This window comes from Cervus elaphus, chromosome 18, assembly GCF_910594005.1.
Source record: "Cervus elaphus chromosome 18, mCerEla1.1, whole genome shotgun sequence".
Taxonomy (NCBI): domain Eukaryota; kingdom Metazoa; phylum Chordata; class Mammalia; order Artiodactyla; family Cervidae; genus Cervus; species Cervus elaphus.
This window is the reverse complement of record NC_057832.1, coordinates 20,105,038-20,130,358: the sequence shown is the minus strand read 5'-3', so window position 1 is coordinate 20,130,358 and position 25,321 is coordinate 20,105,038. Positions and strand designations below refer to the sequence as shown.

Below are 25,321 nucleotides of genomic sequence, written 5' to 3'. Positions count from 1 at the left end.
ACATAGTGATATCGACCACTAAATGTTTTTAGAATTATGTTTTATGGGAATAACAACAACAAAATACTCTTAAAGGAGCCAAAGTAAAAATCTTTTTACAGCTTTATTAAGGTATAAAAAAATTGAAGACAACAAACTCACTATTTAAAGTGTACAATTTGGGAGTTTCCCGATGGAATACTGGTTAGGATTCAGCTCTTTCACTGCTGTGGCCCAGGTTCAGTTACTGGTTGGGAAACTGAGATCCTGCAAGCCACACGTTGCAACCAAAAAATAAAATAAAAAATTACAGTGTGCATTTGATGAGTTTTAACCTGTATGTACCGTGAAACCATCACCACAGTTAAGGCAGCAAACGGTTCCCTCCCTCCCCAGTGTATCCTTGGTGGCCTTTTGCAGTCACCACCCCCCAGTCTATCTGCAGGCAAACACAGGCTGCTTCTGTCCCTGCAGATTATGGCAACTGGGTTTTCCCCAAAATACACGTACAAAAGTTTGCACTCAAGTAAAATTATAAATTTGAATTTTGTGTTTTTTTTCTTAGCATCAAAGATGTGAAATTCTGCATACTATATTAAAAAATAAACTGAACTGTGACATGAAGAGGTTCACCGGTCTTGATCTGCAGCGTATAGCTAAAGAAACCGAAGGCTTTGTGGCCAGAGATTTTACCATGCTTGTGGATCGAGCCATACATTCTCGTCTCTCTCAGCAGAATGTGTACAGCAGGGAAGGTACGTTTTATTGCTGAAACCAAAATTTCGTTCCTTCCTTCCGTTGTGGAGAAATGTAGTAAGGTAAGAATTAAATATAGTCCATGTTAGCATTCAATTAAGCAGGTATTTGAGTAGAAAATGGGCATTTCCAGCTAAATTAATGACATTTTTTTAACCGAGTTAAGATTGGCTAAGTGAAATCAGATGGGGAAAGACAAATACCACATGATTCTATTCATGTGGAACATAAAAAACAAAATAAATGAACAGACCAAACCAAACATAAATACGTAGACATGAAGAAGAGAGTGGTGGTTGCTAGAGGGGAGGGCAAGCTGGGTGAGTGAGAATTCATATGTAGATGAGGCTACCAACAGAAGTTGTGTTTATTTTTAAACAGAATTAGTTTTGACAACATTGGACTTCCAAAAGGCTCTCCGAGGATTTATTCCTGTGTCTCTGCGAGATGTCAACCTACATAAACCTAGGGACCTGGGCTGGGATAGGATCGGTGGGCTACATGAAGTGCGGCAGACACTAGTGGATACTATCCAGTTACCAGCCAAGGTACTTAAAAAATTGAGTACTCCCTGCTTCCTGTAAAACCCCTGAATCATTGGCTCTGGCTGTATGTGTTGGCTTGCCCAGTCTCAGTTTGACCCAACAAGAATTGATTGTTACCAAATAAATGTCCAGTCCTATTTGGGGCACTTGAACAGATTTTAAGTATTTGATATAGTCCTTGCCCATAAAGCTGGGGTGATATTTACAGTAAATAACTTATTTTTATTTTTGCCTGCACTGGGTCTTCATTGCTTTGTGGGGTTTCCTCTAGTGGTGAGCAGGGCCTGCTGCTCCTTGGAGTGCCCGAGCTTCTCATTGCAGTGGCGTCTCCCTTTGTGGAGTGCAGGCCCTGTAGGGCACGCGGGCTTCAGTAGATGTGGCACATGGGCTTAGCTGCTCCAAGGCATGTAGAGTCTTCCTGGACCAGGGATCGAACCCATGTCCTCTGTATTGGCTGGCGGAGTCTCATCCACTGTGCCACCAGGGAAGTCCTGTAGTAAAAATACAGTTTGATGTCAATTTCAGAGTTCTTGGATTTTTCTTGAATAATACACATTTCACTGAAGCTTATGAGCCATCAGTTGGGATTGAGCAGAAACAGATAGAAATCAACTAGAAGGTGGGAGAGTCAGTGAGGTCCACAGAACTCAGGATCAAGCCAGACTTGGATGACAGTCTGGAAAGGCAGAGTTAGCAGGCAGCACCGACCAGGCTGACTGTTCTTTAGATCAGCAGTAGAATCTAGAAGGTGGTGTGTTTGGATGAGAAACCTGAGAGAGAAGGATCTTTGCATGAGATCAGGGACCCGACTGAAGATAAAGAAATGGGTCAGGCCCTCAGTTACGGGTAAGTCCTGGGAACTGGCTGGTGGGGACTGGGACGTACTGAGTGCCGCCCACAACCGGGGGTTAAAGCCTGTGTGGAAGGACATGGGCGTGGGACGTGGCCTGCAGGGTCATGACCCGAAGGCTGGGTCTGGGCATCAGCATCAGTGTCCAGGTGTGTGAGGCCATCCACGTAAATGCTGACTTTGGGACCTCATTCAGATTAGAGTGGAGGTCAAGGTGAGGTTGGGATTTTGTCAACAGTGGGACTAAATAGACATACCCAACAGAGGAGACCCAGTGCCCCAGTGGCTCAGGAGTAAAAAATCCACCTGCAGGAGACATGGGTTCAGTCCCTGGGTCAGGAGGAGCCCCTGGAGAAGACTGGCAGCCCACTGCAGTGGTCTTGCCCGGAGACTCCCGTGGACAGAGGAGCCTGGCGGGCTCCAGTCCCCGGGGCAGCGCAGAGTTGAACACGGCTGAGTACAAGCTGCCAGGGGAGACCGGTGGCTGCTGACAGAGCCAGAGGGTTTTCTGGCTGTTCAAAAAGTTTTCTTGCAGAGAAGCTGGTGGTTTAGAGGGTGAAATAGAGCAGTCACATTACTTGTTCAGCATGGAATGTCCTGGGAGATTTTATTATTATCATTACACATGTTTCTTTATTATTTTCTTTCCTTGATTAGGGTATATTTGAATAGATGTAGCAGTCACAGCTTGCCCCATGAGCCATACGAGTGGAGGGCAGTATACTTATTTTTATTTTCTTAATGTTTGGGGGGATAAAACAGGAAAAGTGGAAAGAAGTTCAGATCCATTTAGATGCATTTTATGTGGAATGTATTCCATGGTCCAGTGGGAAAAATCTGTGATAGTTCCTTTGAGTTCATTTATTATTTTAAGTAGGAATTTTTTTTCTGTCATTGCACTGTTACAGAGATGGCAGTTGTTACCGTCCAAGGACTTTTTTCTGTACACTGATCTCTGGCTGCTCAGTCATTTGTTTCAGAGCTGGGCTCTTTGTCATATTTTTGTATTTTTCAGTACCCGGAACTATTTGCCAACTTGCCCATACGACAGAGGACGGGGGTGCTGCTGTATGGTCCCCCTGGGACAGGAAAGACCCTACTAGCCGGAGTAATTGCACGGGAAAGTGGAATGAACTTTATTAGTGTCAAGGTATGTTTGGCTTTTTTATTTTTTCTTTTTTTTAATTGAGGCAAAACTTACATAGTTATTTTAAAGTGTACATTTCAGTGGTATTTAATGCATTCTCGGTACTGTGTAGCCACCACCTCTCTAGTTGCAAAACCTTCTCATCACATTCGCAATCCTCTGGCAATCACCAGTCTGCTTTCTGTCTCTCTGGATTTGCCTGTTCTAGATATTTCATAGAAAAGGAATCATGCCGTGTGTCACCTTTTGTGTCTGACTTCTTTCACTTACCATGATGTTTTCAGGGTTCGTCCAAGTTGTAACGTGCCTCAGGACTTCAGGACTGTTTATGGCGGGATGATGTTCAGTCTTTTTTAAGTTGATGTGGATGTGCCATGGTCTGGTGAACATCTGGATTGTGCCCACTTCTTAGCTGTTATGAATAATGCCACTGTAAACATGTGTGTGTAAATTTTTGTGTGGACATATGCTTTCAGTTCTCTGGAATACACATATGCCTCAGAATATAATTATATATATAATCACTCATACGGTAATTCTGCGTGTAACTTTTTGAGGAACCACCAAACTTTTTTCATAGTGACTATACCGTTTTACATGTATAGCAGCGTGAGAATGAGTATACCTATTTTTCCATATCCTCGCCAACCCCATTTGTTTCTTGATAGTGGGTTAGTCTCATATTTGGAAAACTATTAATAGTAGAAGCAGTGATCAGTCTGTTAAGCTGTGTGGGAAAATGAATAATGAGGCATCTCTCTTTTGTAGGGCTTATTATTATGTTTTTGCTTAAGGCGGCAATAGAATTATGTGTAAGTGTTCAGATAAAAGAGCAAACTTGAAGGGGGAAGCAGAGCTAGAAGACTAGGGCCTGGAGACCACTCTCAGGCAGAAGGTGCAGTTTTATGTTTCTGTTGCTTGTTGTCTGTATCTCACCCTTGCTCCATCACACCAAGTCTTAAGTTTTCTCAGATGCAGGGTGAGTGTGGTACAAAAAGGGCATGCTAGCAGATCACCAGGCAGTCACCAGGTGGCGCTGGTGGTAAAGACTGCCTGCCAACACGTGCGAAATCGGGTTTGATCCCTGGGTCTGGAAGATCCCTTGGAGTAGGAAATGGCACCCCACTCCAGTATTCTTCCCTGGAAAATTCCATGGGCAGTGGAACCTGGCAGGCTACAGTCCGTGGGGCTGCAAAGAGTCAGACCTCACTGGCACGCAGTGGATCGTTTTGAGTAATGCTTCTCACTCCACCACTGGTGTGTCATTATGGTCTGGGATGTGATGTCTTATTTGTACAGTTTCAGCGCCCCAGCCATATGTATTTGCCAAAGAGCAATTACTTTTCAAGGCAAAGGAATCATAAGCAAATTTTCCCCCACCGCCTGGAAGTAGGATGTTTCTGTGAAACATTTCCGTAAGTCAGGATGGTATAAAGCAAACTAACAGCCAGACACATCCTGCTAGTGGATGAAGAGAGTAAACTGAGGTAGAGCCCCGCTGCTCCCAGACGCGGTCCCAGCTGTGACAGCTCGGTTCTGAGTGGAGGACGGGAAGGCTTGGGAGGAGGCCTGGCGGCGCCAGCCCCGCTGCTGGGCGTGTGCTGCCTCGGTGATGGCTCGCAGCAAACAGACACAGTGCTGTCTTCACTTCTGCTCCATTTCATAAATGTGAGGTGTTTCTTTGGATTTCTTGTCAGTGAAAACAGTTACTGAATAGGTCTTTCATGAATGCAAAGTAGTGTAAAATGAACTTCAAAAAGAAAGGGGAGGAAAAAAGAGGGAAACCTATATTGTAATCTTATTCAAAATTGATTGAAAGCCAGTTTAGTAATTTGCAGTTGTGTTACATCTACCCTCTTTATCACGTCAGCTTTTGTGAGCTGGTTACCTGAGTATCCTGGCATTGATGGAGAGCAATGATCACATTCTTTCTTCTTCACTTGTCACTAGAATGTAGCTGTATTGTGTGTTTTTTTAACATATTTTCAAGATTAACACTTGCAAATATTTTTGTACTTTGGGTTGTTCCATTAAGGGGAACGTCTTATCTCTCCCCTTCAGTAAGTCTTCAGAGCACAGTTGGGATGGGTCTCGGTAGAGAGTGAGGCTGTCGTCAGGGTGGGTCCTAGGAGGTGTGCATCAGAAGCAGGCCTGTCACTGACGCCAACATGTTGCCTTAGTTATTTCTTATTTCATCCTCTATAGTTCTCTATGTTGAGAAAATACAATTAAATACCAGTATATTAAAAGATATCAAATGATGGCTGAATATTAGAAATTCTTTATTTCGGTCACATATCCTGATCATATTTGGTCTTTTTATGGTAATGATTTGTCATTGGAGACAACGTTAGGGCTTATTCAGTTTTTTTAAATATCCCAATTTAAGGAAAAACTGTCCTCATTATTAATTTTGATAATTATATGTACTAAAGCTTGTTTTGAAAGTTTTTTCTGTTGACTTTTAGGAAAAACAATATATTCTTCAAATAACTTATCTATTTATTGAACAAATAAATTGGTTTCAGTAATTGAAGATGCTGATTAAAGAAATTCATGTCTCATTACATGTATTTTGGAGTCTCCAAAGATTGGAGAAAGATGGAACATTTTCCCTTTTTAAACCATTCATTACTTTACTAAATCAATTATTCAGCACTTATCATGTAGCAGGCACTGTTACTGGATTCGATAATAAAGCTGTCTTTTCTGAGCCAATATTCTGTTACTGGAGAGAGACAGTAAACAGACACTTTAATGTATAATACACTGTCAGGTGGTCGTGGATGCTATGTAGGAAGACAGTCAAGGAAAGATGTAAAGTAACTGGAGTGGATTGTAGAGGGGGTTGTCAGACAAGGCCTTTCTGGGGATGTGACATTTTGTCAGAGGTCTGAATGAAATGAAGCAAGAAGCTGTGAGACTCTGGGGACAGACGTTCTAGGCAAAGGAGACATCAGGTATAGAACATGTGGTATAGAGAGTATTTATTCTACTTAGGTTAAGTTTTTACATGTATTTTGGAGAAATCCATTTAATTAAATGTTTTCTATTGTTACATTTAGACTTAGCCATGGACAAAAATGGTACTTTGTTTTTAGTTAGTTTTGAATTCATTATAATTTAATTTTATTTTACCTAACAGGGACCAGAGTTACTCAGCAAATATATTGGAGCAAGTGAACAAGCTGTTCGGGATGTTTTTATTAGGTTAGTACCCTATGAATGTTTTTTTAACTAACTCTGTGGTTATTTATCAGTCAATACTTGTTGATCTTGTTTTTTTTTAAATCTGATTTTTGAAACCTGTGATTTAATGTAGGTTATTAATACGCTGGAGAACAAAATTTCACTGTTTTACCAAACACTACTTAAATATACAACATTTTTCATACTAAGCTTTAGAAATTATTTGGTTTTATATTTATAATAGAAATATTTCTGAAATGTTGAAAGTGAAATCATTATCGGTTATTCATAGATGCTCAAAGTACATGAAGCACATAATTTTATCTCTCTTATAAGATTCCATGTGGCCAACTTAATTAAAATAGAGTATAATTATTACTGCATTTATTTAAAAATAAATGTGAATACAGAAGCTAATATTTAAGAATGAAAATAATACTTAAATGTGATGGGATTACAGAAAGCTTATGAATGAAAAAGCCACTTTGTTCCTTTACTGAAATTTTATTATGAAATATGCAGTTAGAATATATATAACATATCTATATATTTTAAAGAATAATAAAATGAACTCTTATTTCTACCACCTAATTTAAGAAAAGACTATTACCAGGAAAGCCTTATTACAGATAAAGACAGTCAACCACATACTGACCAACAGTTCAAATTTACCAGAATGATATTACAGTTATAAAATTGTATCTAATACTGTAACTTCAAAATATTTATAGCACTCCAAAGAGAAACTGACAGATCTATCTTCATAGTGGAAAATTTTAACACAGTTCTGTTATTAATTTAAAAATAGTAAAGAAAAAAAGTAAAAATTTAGAAGATTTAAACAACATATTCAGCACGCTTGATGTAAGGATATTTAGAATATGTGCCCAACAATTGGGGTATACACATTCTTTTTAAGCATACCTGGAACATTTTTGAAAATTGGCCATATGTCAGGCCATACATAGCAATTGTAGTAAGTTTCAAAGAAATAATGTAATGTGGACTCTGTTCTCCTTTTAAAACAAGTTAAAGGATGAGGGCCCCCCCCCCAATACATTTAGTTGGGCTTCCCTGGTGGCTTAGACGGTAAAGAATTTGCCTGTAATGCAGGAGATGCAGGTTTGATCCCTGGTTTGGGAAGATCCCCTGGAGAAGCACATGACAACTGACTCCAGTATTCTTGTCTGAAGAATTCCATAGATAGAGGAGCCTGGCAGGCTACAGTCCCATAGGGTCACAAAGAGTTGGACACGCCTGAGTGACTAACACTTTCACTTTCAGGCTGGAGAACTGGAACACTTCCGTTTGCCACCAGACCAAGTTCCAGCGATGAAAAAGATAATAAGAGAATATTATGAAATAATAATGTAAATTTTATGCCAGTATATTTGAAATTTGGGCAACGTAGACAAAATATATTTGACCAAAGTCAAGCAAAGAAGAAACAAAATCTGAATTCTTTTTTTTTTTTGAGTTTGAAAATTGTAATTTATTGATGAAAGTGAAGTCGCTCAGTTCTGACTCTTTGAGATACCCCATGAGATACCTCATGGACACCAGGCTCCTCCGTCCATGGGATTTTCTAGGCAAGGGTACTGGAGTGGGTTGCCGTTTCCTTCTCCAAAAATCTGAATTCTTGTACCTGTGGGGAAAAAATGAGTCACTAGTTAAAAATTCTTGCACAAGTCAAACATCAGACATCTTTGGTTTTTTAAGAGAGTTTTGCCAGAGATTCAAGGCACAGGTAATCCAGTCTATTGTCAGTGCCAGATTTATCTTACTTGCCATGTATTTAATAAAGTTTTTTTTTTTTAATCAACTTGATGGTTATTTTGTATTAAGGGTGATTCTTCAGATCTCTAGTCTATTCTTTTGCCAGAGATGAGATTTATTTTCATTTTATTTTGTAAGGTTCTCTATAAAATAATTTTAGTCACATACGTTTTTTCCTAACTTGAACTTTTAGTTTTATTAATTGACTAACTTTGTATTAATTAAAAAGAAGGTAACATAATAAGCGTGCCAAATTTTAAATTCACAGAAGACATGAAGAGACATTGCACAAAAGAAGTGCAGGTGGCCAAAGCATATTAAAAAGAGTTTACTTGTAATAAGGATCAAAGAACCTTTTTTTTTTTCCAAAGAAGCTTTTAACTTATTGAATAAGACTGGTCCAGAAGGCACGAATCTTCCCTGACTTCTCTAAGACCTAGTTTACTAAAAGCAAGGATAATTACCCTTTCTTAAGGGTTTGTTGTGAAAAATTAAATACATACATATGCATGTGTACACAGATATATATATATATATATATGAAATCGCAAACCCGGAGGCCCTGTTCAACTGTGAGATACTGTTTGTTTCCCCAGAGCACAGGCCGCAAAGCCCTGCATCCTTTTCTTTGATGAATTTGAATCCATTGCCCCTCGACGCGGCCACGATAACACAGGGGTTACAGATCGTGTGGTTAACCAGTTGCTGACTCAGCTGGATGGAGTCGAAGGCTTGCAGGGTAATAATTGTAAATACAGAAATACCTTCTAGGAACCAGATTCCCCCAGGATTTAGTAAAGTATTTTCTTTTCCCTCCAGGTGTTTATGTATTGGCTGCCACTAGTCGCCCTGACTTGATTGACCCTGCCCTGCTCAGGCCCGGCCGACTAGATAAATGTGTATACTGTCCTCCTCCTGATCAGGTGACAATTTCATATACCTACACACGCGCCACTTTCCTTGTGAACTTTACTTCTGCCAGGTAATAGCAGTTGTCCTTAGAAGACCAGTTTTGGGCAAAGGCCCTAGTCATTGTTTTCTTACAGCATGAAAAGATTCTGAATTAGATGCAAAGCCTTTCTTTGGCCCAGCCATCCCATGCAAACTCCCATCTGAAGACTTTGTGTTAGCCGGATGGAAAAAAGGGAGGGAAACAGAGTATTGATGTCCATGTTCCCTGTGTTCAGAGATCACACACCTCATTATCTTGACAGAAGACTGATACAGAATCAAGCATAGTGTATAGGAAGCGTCCATGCCGGTTACGTAGAGATATGCCTTTTAACCACTCTAGTCCTGTGTTCCCAAATTTAGAAACGAATGGATAAGTGAAAGAAGAAATAGACAAATCAGTAGTCAAAGGTATAAATGTATATCACATGTAGCAGTTACTTTTAATTTTCTTTTTGAAACATTTCTTGGCTCCTTTGCCCAAATCCAGAAGATAAGCACTAAGAAATGACCTACACTGAATGGTTGAGAATGTTGATTTTCATTCATTTTCCTCCCTGTGTTCCTTCTGTTAGACAAAAAGGACCAAGGAGGACAGATGTAGCCTGGTGGTACATTCCTCAACTTATTTATAAGTAAAACTTGTTAGATATATGAAGTGAATGTATAAGAAAAATCCTGTAAGATGCACAGTTGAAAATACTGTATTCAATGTTATTTGTTAAGTCAATGAGCTTTTCTCCCTTCAGGCGTCACGTCTTGAAATTTTAAACGTTCTCAGTGAGTCTCTACCTCTGGCAGATGATGTGGATCTTCAGCATGTGGCGTCAGTGACCGACTCCTTTACGGGAGCGGATCTGAAAGCGCTGCTTTACAACGCCCAGCTGGAGGCCTTGCACGGGAGGCTGCTGTGCTGTGGGCCCCAGGTGAGCTTGGAGGAGGCCGCTACCGTGGTGTCTTACGGTGGCGGGAGCCGTTCAGTGTCAACCTTAAAAAAATGTTTATTTTTGAACGACTTCAGTTTAACTTTATAGAAACTTGCTTTTAGTCACGTGTACCGTAATTGGGATACTGGCTTTATAGAGAATTTGTAATTACATGGAGAATTTGGTGTCTGTTTCTTTGACCTTACCTTACTATTGGCAAAATATAGTTGGTGTGTTTAAGGGTATCCTTTGAATTGAGGTATCAGGAATTACATTGCGGATTTCAAATTTTTTGCTTTTTTAAAAAAATCATCAAGTAGTTATTTTGAAGCTCAGACTGTCCCAGATCTGGCCAGTAGGAGCCCCTTTTGGTGGCTTCTGCCTTCGTGGCGTGTCGTCCTCTTTCTCTGATCACCTGCTTCCCTGCAGGACAAGATGTTCTAGATTTATCTTGTACTTTTGGTACTCCAGCCCCAGAACGTTTTTTTCTCTAAGGATAATATTTTAATTTTTGCAGCAAAGAATTTGAACTCTGCCACATTATGGACTTTTCCACATATTTTCTAGGAAGGCTTTTCCTATATACACATTTTGTTGGAAGTTATTGCAGGGACTAAATTAGATACTTCCAAGTTTGTGCTACTTATTTTGGTAAGCCATTGAAGGTGTTTCCTCCCCCCGCCCCATTTCACTAGCAGAAAGGGTGTTTATTTGTAAAGCAGTCCATAATGTTGCATCAGCCATGTTTTAGACTGCTTTCTCATTTCAGAATAGAAAAATGTGAATTTAAAGAGACATGAAAATAAAATCCAGAGGTCTGAGTCCTAGCTTTGTTAGTTTTGGGGAAGATGGTTGGCAAATTACCTGTATATTCCATTTTGTCTTTCCTTATTTTAATAGTTAAAATTATGTGACATGCCTCAGAACCATTAGAGAATCGATAAGAACTTTTGTAAAAAGGGCCTGGAGTTTCCTTGGTCTGTTAGAATGCTGTGTGGTTTATTTTTGAATTGTGGATTATTTAGAGCTTTACAGCGGATTGCCCTTTTGTATGTTTTAGGATGGAGGTTCCAGCTCTGATAGTGACCTGAGTCTGTCTTCAATGGTTTTCCTTAACCACAGCAGTGGCTCTGATGATTCAGCTGGAGATGGAGAATGTGGCTTAGAGCAGTCCCTGGTCTCTCTGGAGATGTCGGAGGTGCTTCAAGATGAATCGAAGTTCAGCATGTACCGGCTCTACTTTGGAAGCTCTTACGAGTCAGAACTTGGAAACGGAACCTCTTCTGATTTGGTAACTTGTGTAGTTGTACAGTTCTGAAATAGCAAGCCATATGTTGGTTCAGTTTGTGTCCTAACCAGCCCCCCGTGTTCTTTCTGGTTGGTGTGACTCCGTCAGTAAAGCAGTCTTTCCGTACACTAATCAGTCATTTTCATTCCTTGTGAAGACGGGGCTGGCAGTAAGGGGAGCCGAGGTAGCCACTGGTTGTGATCACCCTTTGGTTTCTTTCAGGTTTTTCTCTCTTCATTAGCAGCTTTAAAACATCTTCAGTAGCAGGTCCATTTTATGTTAAACTTAAATTCTCTTATTGTAGAATAGTCGAGGATAATGAGAAATTTAGTATGATAATGTCAAAAATTCTGACAACAAAATGTTGTCTTTTAGTAATACTTCTGGTAGAAAGTATAAGCATAGTGAAAAAGCTATTAGTAATGTTTCAGCAGGGAAAATGTTTAGATTAAATTTATGTGTTTTAGTCACTAAGTCGTGTCTGTGACTCCATGGATTGTAGCCCGCCAGGCTCCTCTGTCCATGGGATTCTCCAGGCAAGAATACTGGAGTGGGTTCCCATTTCTTTCTCCAGGGGATCTTCCTGTCCTAAGGAATCGAACCTGGGTGTCCTGCATTGCAGGCAGATTCTTTACTGACTGAGCTACAAGGGAAGCCCAGATTAAATTTGGGCAATAGCATTTTTCTAAATTAAAATAGCATTCAACAATATCTCAGAAGACAGTGATTCACTGTTTCTTTATTGGTAATCTTAACATTTTTACAAATATTCAGTAATTTTTTAGGTAGATTTCCTTAATTAGGTTTTAAAAAATATAATAAAAGTAACCCATTTTTATTCTCAAGAATAGTAAGCAGTTTTAATTCTAGTCTTTGTTTTGTGTTTCTTAACATGTAGAAATGTCCCAGAACTTTAGTATACCCTATCACTAGAGCATTAGTGGTGGATTTATAACAAAGCATTTAAAAAAAAACACCTTGTATCATGGCAGTTTTCACTCTGTGGTGGTTCAACCACGTAGGTATAGATGATCCTTTATAGAATATGAACATATTTTAAACCTGCTTCAATTTTAGCTAGTTAAAATGTAAGTTTACCCATGTTAAAGTTTTCCTGCTGAAAGTTTGTCACTTTATCTTTGATAAGCACATGACTTTTTCCTCCCTTGCTCTTTTTCCTTCCCTCCCATCTCTCATTATTGTACTGAACCATGCAGAGCTCACAGTGCCTGTCAGCACCGAGCTCCGTGACTCAGGAGTTTCCCGGAGTCCCTGGGAAAGATCAGTCATTACGGCCCCCACTCTTCAGAACAGCCTCCCAAGAGGGTTATCAAGAACTCACACAGGAGCAAAGAGATCAACTGAGGGCAGATATCAGCGTCATCAAAGGCAGATACCGGAGCCAAACTGGGGTAAGGCTTTCCCCCTTCGTCATAATCGTAAAACTTCTTACAGGTTGTTTTTCCGGTTTTTGATATGTGTTTTTTTGATTTGTAAATGCGCTGTCTTTATAAAGGGCTGAAACACATCGATCGGTCAAATGGTTATGTGCTAACAGTTTTTGGTAATCTTATGAGAAAGGGAAGGCATAGTCCCAAGAAAATGGCAAAAGCAAATAACATTCTTTTTCAAAAGCAAATAACTCTTTTTCATTATGTCCCTTAGTTCACTTTCTGTCATTTTATTTTTTGTTTAAGGAGGATGATGCTCTTAACCCACCAGGACCGACCAGAACCAGTTTGGCTATTAGCCAGTCACATTTAATGACTGCGCTTAGTCACACTCGGCCATCCATCAGTGAAGATGACTGGAAGACCTTTGCTGAGTTGTAAGTAACAACTTCTGATTCAGAAGTATACATGCTGTTACAGGTGACAGTTCTTCAAACTTCTAAAGTTCTAAAAAGAAAAAAAAACTTCTAAAGTTCTTTTTCGAATCACAAATAATATGTGGAATATTTAAAAGCCAATTCAGAAGCATTTGCTTAGTAGACATGCATTCAAACACAAAAACTTCAGGAATAAAGAAGTCAAAAATAAATTATTTTTATATAAATGTATATATAAATCAGATTTAATCAAATGAATTGGTTAATGGACTTTTTTTTGTTTGTTTTTGTTTTTTTGTTTTTTTTGGGTTTTTTTGGACTTTTTAAAGTAAAAAAAAAAAAAGTAAAATCATTTTTCTTTGATTTCATTCCAAACTGTATGTTGGAATAATTTCTCAAATGACCCCCATTTCTAACATAAATAATTACAGTAAGACTAAACTGTTTTCAAATTTAAGTCTAGTTTCAATTTGGGAAATGATTCCAATATATAGTTTGTAGAAATTATGATAATACACCTGTTTTGTTTTCAAAATAATTTATATTAATCTCAAAAACATTTAAATATATTCACATTTATTCACTTGTGGACCATGTTTAATACTTATTTGAGTTTATAGGCTTCTTCAGTTGTCTCTGTAAAAACTTTGGAGTCTGAGACCTGTAGACTGGGGACCATTCTAGATCAATAATTCAACTTAAGAGATGTAGTCCTCTGTAATGTATAACATGATGACTACAGTTAATAGTACTGTAGTGTATATTTATAAGCTGCTAAGAGAGTAGGTCTTAAAAGCTATCACAGGAAAAGTAACTGTGAAGTGATGATAGTTGACATCTAGACTTACTGTGGTAATTCTTTCACAATATATTCATATATCAAATGACTATGTTGTACCCCTAAAACTAATACAATGGTATATGTCAGTTGTCTCAGTTTAAAGAAAGTCAAAAATGGGAGAAAAAAAAAGAAGTGTATTCCTGGTGTTTAGAAGTTACAACCTTCTTGTTGAGTTTTGCTAAACTCTGGGGTATGTGTGTGTACATTGAAAGGGTAGAAAAATTATTCCTTCCCTTCTAAGTTCTTTGGGTGGTCTAATAAATTGAATAAGGTGGATTAACAGGAGGAAAATCTAATGTTGTACATTCAGGATCTGCATAAAAATAGAACGAAGGCAACCGGATAGTTGAGGTTTATATATTGTCTTGAGATAAGGGGCTGGACTCCACGGGGGAGGAGAGCAATTCACAGGAAAGTGGGAAGAACAGATGTTTGGTGATCAGATGTTTGTCCTAAGTCTTTTGAGATAAAAAGAAGAAAAAGTTCTTTCTCTCTGGTCATGACTTCTTTCTGGTGCAGACCCCCTTCCTAAATTCTTCTTGGCAGTTAAGGGAGGGATAGAAAGCTTTTCTCAGCTCTGTTGGGTCTTGATTCTCTTTAGCTCAAAATAATCCATGTGGCAGTTTGGGGTGGGAACTAGATTAATTCAGGATCCAGTCTGTTAATAGTTGACAGGTAGAAAACCAAATGTCAGAGACATTTAGCACCAGAATCTGATATCCACAAAAGTACATTAATGAAACATGATTTCTCTCTCTAAAACAACCCCCATTTCTAACTTAAAGAACCACAGTAAGACTAAACTGTTTTCAAATTAAATCTAGTTTCAATAAACTTGGCCTGATTATTTACATAAGTTCAGCAAGAATAGTAATTGACCATATAGGTGCTTTTTGCTGGAAATTTTCAGAAGGAATCTCAGTTTGATGTTTTGAAAGACTTGATGCTTGGAAGCCAAGGCAAGTACTTACCATAAGATTGTGCTTGCAGTAGCTATAGCCTGTTGACCCTCAAACAACATGGACTTGAATTACATGAGTCTACTTATGCTCAGATTTCCAGTAAACATGCACTGTAGTACACACAGTCCATGGCTTGTTGGATCTGTGGATGCAGAACTGTGGACACAGAGGGCTGACTGAAGATTTATGTCGTTAGTGAGGGGTGGGGCTGGCGCCCCTCACTGCTGTGTTGTTAAAGGGTCAACCATATTCAGGTGGGTTAAATTCCTCTCTTTTGGCGGTCCCCAAGATACCCTGAAGTCCCTATACCTGCCAGGAAATGACCTTCCTAAACTTATCTGGTAAGGTTACTGGGAACTCTGAAAAAAAGGTACCAGGCGGGTTTTCCATAAAATCAATCTTAGTTTCTTAAAATTGTCCCGTCTTTTCTGTTCTCCATGCATTCTCACATATGACGTTACAGTCAAACCCTTGGTAATATAACCAGTGTGTCCAGCTGCGTCCTGTTACAAGGAGAAAGGATTCTTATTGAACTTATGGAAATAACTGTAGCCATAGGAATATTCATTGAGAGTTTCTGAATTCTGGAAGGATCAGGTCGGAGAAAACATGTTTCATTTTTGTTCACAAAGGCATACTTAACCAAATTATTGATAGCTTAGAAGAAAAAGGTTTCCTTAAATCTGCAAAAATAAAACAATACTTGATAAACACAAAGTCATAAAAACTATAATGGTCCTCAGTAGTTCATTCAATCCCATGTAATTAATTTTTATGGATCTTTTGTTAGCAGTTTTATGAAACCATCAGTTTCTCCATTAGAGTTCTACAAATTCTTACCTAAGTCAGTGGTATAAACTGAAAGTTATCAGAAACCAGCTCTTGTAAGAGTCCATCTCATGAGTCTCACTGAAGATCTAGCACTTTTGCAGGAACACTTTTACAATAATTATAAATGACAAAAGACTTAAAAATGACCATGGTTAAAGATTTGATGAAACTCTTTACTATCTTTGCCAACTTTTCTGTAAATCTAAAGCTCTTCTCCTAAAATAAAAAGTTATTAAAATTTTTTAAAAATCTGATGAAACATCACTATAATGTAGTTGGTGAGGAAATTTGGTTATTTCTGTGACATATAATTTTAAGATAACTGGAATTACAGGAATTGTATAAAATTCCTAAATTTCTAATATGTAATATTCATAAGGCATATCAATAACATACCCATATAACTTTGAGTATCATTTGTAGTGTTTTTTTCTTGCCAGTGCTTCCCGTGTAATGTAATAATATCAAGTAAGCCTAATTTATCTCTCTTTTTGTAAGGAGAAAGGGAACAGATCTCTTGAGATGTTCCAGGGGACCTCTGGAAAATCACAGTTCAAAGTCAAAAAACCTTATTTAGAATTTGGGGAAGTTTGTCAAAAATATCAAGAGGTTTTAAAACACCGGTACTATCTTAGGTATCTTACTGTTAAATACTTATTCGCTTAACCATAGTGTCAGAGACTTTGCAGGCAAATACAGAGTTACATAGTTGTAAAAACAAAACACTTAAGAGAAGACTTGAGAAATAAGACATGAGTCTTAGGAAATTATTTGAATAAAATAGGATTTTGATTTTTAAAAATGTTTTCTATGAAGACTTCTTAAAAAGGTAAAGAACCTTTCACACAGTCTCAGCAGTAGCAGACCAAAAAATTTTTGTCCTGAAGGAGAACATTTTAATATCAGTAGTGTATAAAACTAAAACTTTTTTTAAAACCCTGTAGTAAATTTATTCCATCTTATCCACCTTGACTGCACAGTCTCTCTCTCTCCAAGTTTCTGTATTCATTTAATTTTTCCTTTATTCTTTCCCATTCTGAAACAATCAGAATAGAGTTGCATACAGTTGTTTTCCTTGTAATGTCTCAGTTCTAATACATTAATTAGACTTCTTAACACAAACCTTAATTTCTGGTAATTTTGAACTGTCACGCTAGCATTTTGTAGACTGGCAGATTACTGCATACATTTCATAATTTCTGAAAGACTACACCTTAACAGTACAATTCTTCAGTGTAGAATAGGACACATTTCTTTATACTTTGAAATATTTTTAGTTTATACATTGTAAGAAGCCAAAAGTAAACAATACTATGTTCAGTAGTTAGTATTTTATCATATTTAGAAATGATCTAGATATCCAGTGAATTTTCATCATTTACCAAAACTAAGGTTTTAAGTTACCAAATAGATTATGGAAACAAAGTAGACATACCATGAAAATTTATTATTGAGAAGTTCACTTAAGAATGAGTTTTTTAAATATGATATAGATTACTTATTAAAATTTTATGGGATATTAAAGCAGTTAACTGTCATGGCAAGTTTCATAACAGATATACTTTAATTTTTTAATGGATAGTATCCCAGATCACTTGACTTGGATTAGTTTGTATTATGTTTCTGAGAGTTGAGAAATATTAAATTTGTGCTGCTTTTTTCTTTAAGCCAATTAAGTAGATCACTTTACACATTATGGCAGTATTCATCCAAAATATCACATACACATCGATATAGCAAACACAGACAAACAGACCCTGTTTAACTTCCACCCCCAGATTTTAGCCTTGGGAGGTTTTTTAATTGGACTGTTTTGCTGTGCTGCGTGAATCAGGTGTCCGCATGCGCGTGTCCTCTCCCTCCCTCTAAGCCTCCCTCGCCCCACCCCCCAGGTTGCACCGGAGCGCCCAGCTGGGCTCCTGTCACACAGCGGCTCCGATAGCTGTTTCACACGTGGTCATGTGTGTGTCCGCGATGCTCAGTGCATCCCACCCTCCCCGCCCCCCGCCGCGTCCCCAAGTCCACTCTATACATCTGCTTCTCTTCCCGCCCTGCACCTAGGTTCATCATATATGCACTTGAGTTCAGATTCTAGATTCCACCTATATGCAATAATATGCAGTGCTTGTTCTGACTTACTTCACTTTGTATGACAGACTCCAGGTACATCCACATCACTGCATATGACCCAAATTCATTCCTCTTTAAACCATGGGAGTTTGTGTGTGTGTGTGTGTGTGTGTGAAAGTCGCTCAATCATGTCCAACTCTTGCAACCCCATGGACTGTAGCCTGCCTGGCTTCTCTGCCCATGGACTTCTCCAGGCAAGAATACCAGGGTGGGTTGCTGTTTCTTCCTCCAGGGGATCTTCCCAATCCAGGGATTAAACCCAGGTCTCCTGCATTGCAGGCAGATTCTTCACCATCTGAGCCCCTGGGGAAGCCCAGGAATTGGTATAAGTCTGTAGTTTTTAAAAAGCTTCTCCTGCTGCTGCTCCTTTTTCCCCCAGTCCCAGGTGATTGTAGACTGTGTTTTAGCTGTCTCCTAGGATACATACAGGGACAGAGGAAGAAAGTACGTTTTCTGCTTGTGTTTCGAGTTGATTTACAGTGTTAGCTTCAGGTGTGCTACATAGTGATTCAATATTTATAGATTACACTCCACATAAAGTTACTGCAAAGTAATGGCTACATTTCTCTGTGATGAACAATATAGTCCTTGTTCCTTATTTTATACAGAATAGTTTGTACCTCTTAATCCCCAAACCCTGGCTTGCTCCTTTCCTTCCTTCTCTTATCTGGTAACCACTAGTTTGTTCCCTATATCTGTGACTCCATTTATGTTTTGTTTTATACATTCATTTGTTTTTTTAGATTCCAAAGTAAGTGATAACAGTATTTGCCTTTTCTGATGATATTCTCTAGGTCCATCCATGTTGTATGAAAGGGCAGTATTTCAGTCTTTTTAATGGCTGAGTAATATTCCATTGTGTATACATACATCTTATGAAGCCAGCTGTTTATTGATGGACACTTCTGTTGCTTCCATACCTTGGCAATTCTAAATAATGCTTCTTTGAACATTAAAATGCATGTATCTTTTTAAGTTTCTATTTGTTTTTCTACTATCTTACTTACTATACACTTAATATTCTATATATCTAGCAAATAGAGCATACTAATACTATATGCCATTACTATACTACATTACCAGTATTACTATACATAGTAATATCTAGTATACTAATTAATACCATATATACAGTAAACTATATGTTACTATACAGACCCAGATTAGATTACTGGTTATATGGTAGTTCTGTCAGTGTAGTTTTTTGAGGAACATCCATGTTGTAAGGAGCCTGTATTTTGTTTTCTATGGTGGTTACACAAACGTTCGTTTACACCAGTAGTGTCAGACGGTCCCCTTTTCTCCTCATCCTTGCCTTTATTATCTATAGTCTTTTTGATGATAGCCATTCTGACCGTTGTGAGGTGATATCTCACTATGCTTTTGGTTTGCATTTCTCTCATTGGAAGATGTTAGAAGGCTAACATCTCTAAAGAATGTCTTCTTTGGAAAAGGTCCATTCAGATCCTTTGCCCATTTTTTTCTCAGGTTTCTTTGATATTGAGTTGTATGTACTCTTTATAGTTTGGGTATTAACCACTTATTGGTCATATCATTTGCAAATATTTCTTCCCATTCAGTATGTTATCTTTTTATTGATTATTTCCTCTTTCTAGGAGTTTGGAGGTATATTTATTATCAGAAATCTAGAGTAATTATTTACATAGTTCTAACATCCTGATCTTTTATACTACCTGCAAGCATTTTGAGAACAATAGGGGAGGTCTGGGGGTTGGTAAAGAGAGGTGAACTTTTGAATTGTTTCTAGAGCCACGCTTCTCGTTTTGCAGAGACTAGCTTGTAAAATATGCACAGTTTCTTATTTCCTCAAAAAACTGCATTGCAGCCTGAATGCTGTCAAGGGCCTGACCCAACCATCCAACTACGTGAAGATTTTTAATTATGAAGGAAATCAAAAGATTACTACAATAGCCTACAATATGTTGTCTATAAGAGACCCACCTTAGGGCAAAGGACATGCGCAGATTAAAAGTAAGGGAACGGAGGAGGATTAGCTCAGGACGGCAGAGTAGAAGGGTGTGAGCTCACCCTCTTCCTGCAGAAACACCAAAATCACAACTAACTGGTGAGCAACCATTTACCAAAAAAACGATATTCTACATCCAAACACAAAAGCCACAATGAGATGGTAGGAGAGGCATTATGCAAATCCCATACCTGCTGGGTGGGTGACTCACAAGCTTGGAAACAATTCTGCCATAGAAGTTATCCCACAGGAGTGAAAGTTTTAAACCCCACATCAGCCTTCCCAGCCTGGGGGTCCAGCCCCCAGAGAATCTGGCTTTAAAGGCCAGTGGGGTTTGACCACAGTATTTCTACAAGATGGGGAGAAACACAGAGTCTGCTCTTAGAGGGCGCACACACAGTCTCATGTATACGGAGACCCAGGGGAAAAGAGCAGTGACCCGATGAGAGACAGGGACAGACCTACCTGCCAGTGCTGGGTGGTCTCCTGCAGAGGTGGGGGACAGGGGGAGTAGCGACCTCGACTCACTGCAAGGACAAAGACACTGGGATGTACTTACTAGTGTGACCCCTCCCCAGGCTGCCGTTGGCCTTGCAGGTTCCAGCGCTGCGTCCCCTCAAGCCAAACCACCAACGAGGCAGGAACACAGCGCCCCCATCAGCAGACAAGCAGCTTAAAGACTCCCTGAACATGGCCCTGTGCACCAGAGGGACAAAATCCAGCTCTACCCACCACTGGACCAGAATCAACCCTCTCATCCCGAAGCCTGCACAAACCTCTTAGACAGCCGCAACCACCAGGGGGCAGACAGAAGAACTACTCCTGCGGCCTGTGGAACAGAAACTGCAATCACAGAAAGTTAGTCAAAATGAGATTGAAAAGGAATATGTCCCAGATAAAGGAACAAGATGAAACCCAGAACAACTAAGTGAAATAAAGATAGCCAACCTACCGGAAGAAGAATTCAGAATAATAGTGAAGATGATCAGAGATCTCAGAAAAAGAATGGAGGCAAGGATTGAGAAAGATACAATAAGTGTTTGCTGAAGACTGAAGACTGAGAAGAACTAAGGAACGAACAGTTGAACAGTATGAAATGAAAAATACACCAGAAGGACTCAACAGAATAAGTGAGGCAGAAGAACAGATAAGTGACCCAAAAGATAATAGTGAAAATCACTGCCACGAAACACAAAAGACAAACACAGTCTAAGAGACGTCCAGGACAATATTAAAGGCACCAACATTTGCATTACAGAGTTCCCAGAAGAAGAGAGACAGAAAGGATCTGAGAAAATATTTGAAGAGATAATAGCTGAAAAATTCCCTAACATGGGAAAAGAAATAGTCACCAACATCTAGGAAGAATAAAGAGTCCAGATAGGATAAACCCAAGTAGGAACATGTGTAAGGAACATGCTGAAACACATATTACTCAAAGATTGAATACAACAAAGAAAAATTACAAAGATTAAATATAAAAGCAACAAATGCCATCCAAGGGAACTCCCATAAGTTTATCAGCTGATCTTTCAGCAGAAACTCTGCAAGCCAGAGGGAGTGGCATGATATATTTAATAGATGCAGAAAAAGCTGTTGACAAAATTCAACATCCATTTATGATGAAAAGGCTCCAGAAAGTTGTTTCAGAAGAAATACACCATCAATATAACAAAGGCCATATATGGTAAAGCTACAGCTAACATCTTCAGTTCAATTGCATCCGACTCTTTGCGACCCCATGGACTGCAACACGCCAGTCCTCCCTGTCCATCACCAACTCCCAGAGCTTACTCAAACTCATGTCCATTGAGTCAGTGATGCCATCCAACCATCTCATCCTCTGTCGTCCCCTTCTCCTCCCACCTTCAATCTTTCCAAGCATCAGGGTCTTTTCAAATGACTCAGTTCTTCGCATCAGGTGGCCAAAGTATTGGAGCTTCACCATCAGTCCTTCCAATGAATATTCAGGACTGATCTCCTTGAGGATGGACTGCTTGGATCTCCTTGCAGTCCAAGGGACTCTCAAGAGTCTTCTCGAACACCACAGTTAAAAAGCATCAATTCTTTGGCACTCAGCTTTCTTTATATTCCAACTCTCACATCCACACATGACTAGAAAAACCATAGCTTTGACTAGACAGACCTTTGTTGGCAAAGTAATGTCTCTGCCTTTTAATATGCTGTCTAGGTTGGCCATAACTTTTCTTCCAGGGAGCAGGCATCTTTTCATTTCATGACTGCAGTCACCATCTGCATTGATTTTGGAGCCCCCAAAAATAAAGTCAGCCACTGTTTCCCCATCTATTTGCCATGAAGTGATGGGACCAGATGCCCTGATGTTAGTTTTCTGAATGTTGAGTTTTAAGCCAACTTTTTCACTCTACTCTTTCATCAAGAGGCTCTTTAGTTCTTCACTTTCTGCCATAAGGGTGGTGTCATCTGCATATCTGAAGTTATTGATATTTCTCCTGGCAATCTTGATTCCAGCTTGTGCTTCATCCAGCCCAGCATTTCTAATGATGTACTCTGCATATAAGTTAAATAAGCAGGGTGACAATATACAGCCTTGATGTACTCCTTTCTTGATTTGTAACCAGTCTGTTGTTCCATGTCCAATTCTAACTGTTGCTTCCTAACCTGCATACAGGTTTCTCAAGAGGCAGGTCATGGTGGTCTGGTATTCCCATCTCTTTCAGAATTTTCCAGTTTATTGTGATCCACACAGTCAAAGGCTTTGGCATAGTCAACAAAGCAGAAATAGATGTTTTTCTGAAACTCTCTTGCTTTTTTTGACGATCCAGCAGATGTTGGCAATTTGATCTCTGGTTCCTCTGCCTTTTCTAAAACCAGCTTGAACATCTGGAAGTTCATGGTTCACGTCCTGTTGAAGCCTCGCTTGGAGAATTTTGAGCATTACTTTACTAATGTGTGAGATGAGTGCAATTGTGTGGTAGTTTGAGCATTCTTTGGCATTGCCTTTCTTTGGGATTGGAATGAAAGTTGACCTTTTCCAGTCCTGTGGCCACTGCTGAGTTTTCCAAATTTGCTGGCATATTGAGTGCAGCACTTTCATAGCATCATCTTTTAGGATTTGAAATAGCTCAACTGGAATTCCATCACCTGCACTAGCTTTGTTCCTAGTGATGCTTCCTAAGGCCCACTTGACTTCACATTCCAGGATGTCTGGCTCTAGATGAGTGATCACACCATCGTGATTATCTGGGTTGTGAAGATCTTTTTTGTATAGTTCTTCTGTGTATTCTTGCCACCTCTTCTTAATATCTTCTGCTTCTGTTAGGTCTATACCACTTCTGTCCTTATTGTCCCATTTCTTCATGAAATGTTCGCTTGGTATCTCTAATTTTCTTCAAGAGCTCTCTAGTCATTCCCATTCTATTGTTTTCCTCTGTTTCTTTGCACTGATCACTGAGGAAGGCTTTCTTATCTCTCCTTGCTATTCTTTGGAACTCCGCATTCGAATGGGTATATCTTTCCTTTTCTCCTTTGCTTTTTGCTTCTCTGGGCTGAGACATGGAAACAACCTCGACATCCATTGACATGAATGGATAAAGAAGCTGCAGTGTGTGTATATATATATACACATGTATATATAAATGTATATACACATATAAACACACATATATACACGTACATATATACACATACATATATATACACACACATACACCTCGGAATATTGCTTAGCCAAAAAAAGTGGAATAATTGCCTTTGCAGCAACATGGATGAAGCTGGGGAGACAGGTCAGAAAGAGAAAGCCCTGCAGACACACGCAAGCCCCAGGCTGGCTGTTGTACTCCTTTGTGCCTCCTTTTTACTGTTGTCTTTCCATAGGCAACAAAAGATACTTGTTTAGCATGAGCTCTTTCATGTGTTTTTCAAAAACAGAAGTTTTCTCCAGTTTAAAGGATCCATCTGGCCACTGACAGATAGGGTCTTAATGGTGACTGTAACCTGCAACCCTTTTTATGGCTTAACCAGGAATGACCACAAGAAGTGTCCCAAAAGAGTACAAAAGACGTAGCTTTCACAAGGTCCACAGTTTCCTCACAGAACTAGCCAAAGAAAGCGGAGCCCTGCGTGGTCAGAGGCAGTGAGAGTGGGGCGGGGAAGACGGAGTCTCCCGTCTCCCACCAGAGTGCGTGGCGCTGCAGTTGCAGACCTGCCCATCACCGCACGCACAGGAGCTACTGGAGTGGGACTTCCCCGCGCCAAGACGACAGTGACGCTTGAGCCAGCAAAGGCCCCTGAGGGCTGGGGCACCGTAAGGCAGACGCCCTACGAGCTGGCACAGTGGCCGAGAGAGCGCCGCTTCTCGCTCTCAGACCCTGAGTTTTCCTGATGCCCATCAGATGCAAGCTGATACTTAATCTTCTGGCTGGCTTCTCACAGAGAGTCACAAACCCATACCAGCCACAAAGCCAAGCTCTCAAGACAGAACAAGACAAGGGGAAACCTCACCTGTTTAAATACAGGGGACCCACTGCAGAGTGTGTCTAAACAAATGCACGTCTTTTAGAACCATGAACTCACCAGTCTGTGAGGCCACTGGGCTTGAACAATGGGTGTAAATTAGAACCTATCCCTGGTAGCTCAGCTGGTAAAGAATCTGCCTGCAAGGCAGGAGACTCTGGTTCAATTCCTGGGTGGGGAACATCCCCTGGAAGACAGCATGGCGACCCACTCCAGTATTCTTGCCTGGAGAGTCCCCATGGACAGAGGAGTCTGGCAGGCTACAGTCCCTGGTGTGGCAGAGACCTGGACACAGCTAAGCACACGGCACACACTGCATCTCTCTCTCTAGAGAGGTTTTCCTCCTCGTGAGACGTGACGCAAAGACTAGAGCTGGAAGCAAACAGTAGCCGTGTGCGGGGAGAACTGGATCAACAGAGGACAAGAGTACTCAGAAGGTGTCTTTCCCAGAGTCGCTGTAGCTAAGGCACTGCCGCTGCTGCTGCTAAGTCGCTTCCTTCGTGTCCAACTCTGCAACCCCATAGACGGCAGCCCACCAGGCTCCCCGTCCCTGGGATTCTCCAGGCAAGAACACTGGTGGGGCTCCAGTTCACACAAAAATTTTTCTTCTGCTTCTGAATTGAGAAAAGGACTCTCCCCACCCTCACTTCCACCGAACCTGCAGGCAGAGACCCAGGAGACTGACGTAAGGATTCTGACCCTTGACTGGCTCTTCTCAGCGGTCCCAGGATCTCCCACCCGCAGCCAGGGGAGCCCCCCATATGCACCAAACTGCAGGGGTAGCAAAAACTTTCCCTTCTGGGTTCTTTGGCTTGTCTGTGATTGACTGACATAGGATGTT

The 25,321-nt window shown here is 39.9% G+C and overlaps 1 protein-coding gene across 1 annotated transcript in view; it reads left to right on the top strand.

Moving 5' to 3' along the window:
• PEX1 (peroxisomal biogenesis factor 1) overlaps nucleotides 1-25,321 on the top strand; it is a 72,799-nt gene that overhangs the window by 45,875 nt on the left and 1,603 nt on the right. Inside the window, exons 14-23 of the mRNA XM_043871614.1 lie at nucleotides 545-734; nucleotides 1,117-1,283; nucleotides 3,146-3,280; nucleotides 6,423-6,487; nucleotides 8,839-8,981; nucleotides 9,062-9,165; nucleotides 9,943-10,119; nucleotides 11,180-11,410; nucleotides 12,625-12,819; nucleotides 13,105-13,235. Of these exons, the coding sequence (XP_043727549.1) occupies nucleotides 545-734; nucleotides 1,117-1,283; nucleotides 3,146-3,280; nucleotides 6,423-6,487; nucleotides 8,839-8,981; nucleotides 9,062-9,165; nucleotides 9,943-10,119; nucleotides 11,180-11,410; nucleotides 12,625-12,819; nucleotides 13,105-13,235 (1,538 nt within the window). The remainder of the gene's footprint in view (nucleotides 1-544; nucleotides 735-1,116; nucleotides 1,284-3,145; nucleotides 3,281-6,422; nucleotides 6,488-8,838; nucleotides 8,982-9,061; nucleotides 9,166-9,942; nucleotides 10,120-11,179; nucleotides 11,411-12,624; nucleotides 12,820-13,104; nucleotides 13,236-25,321) is intronic.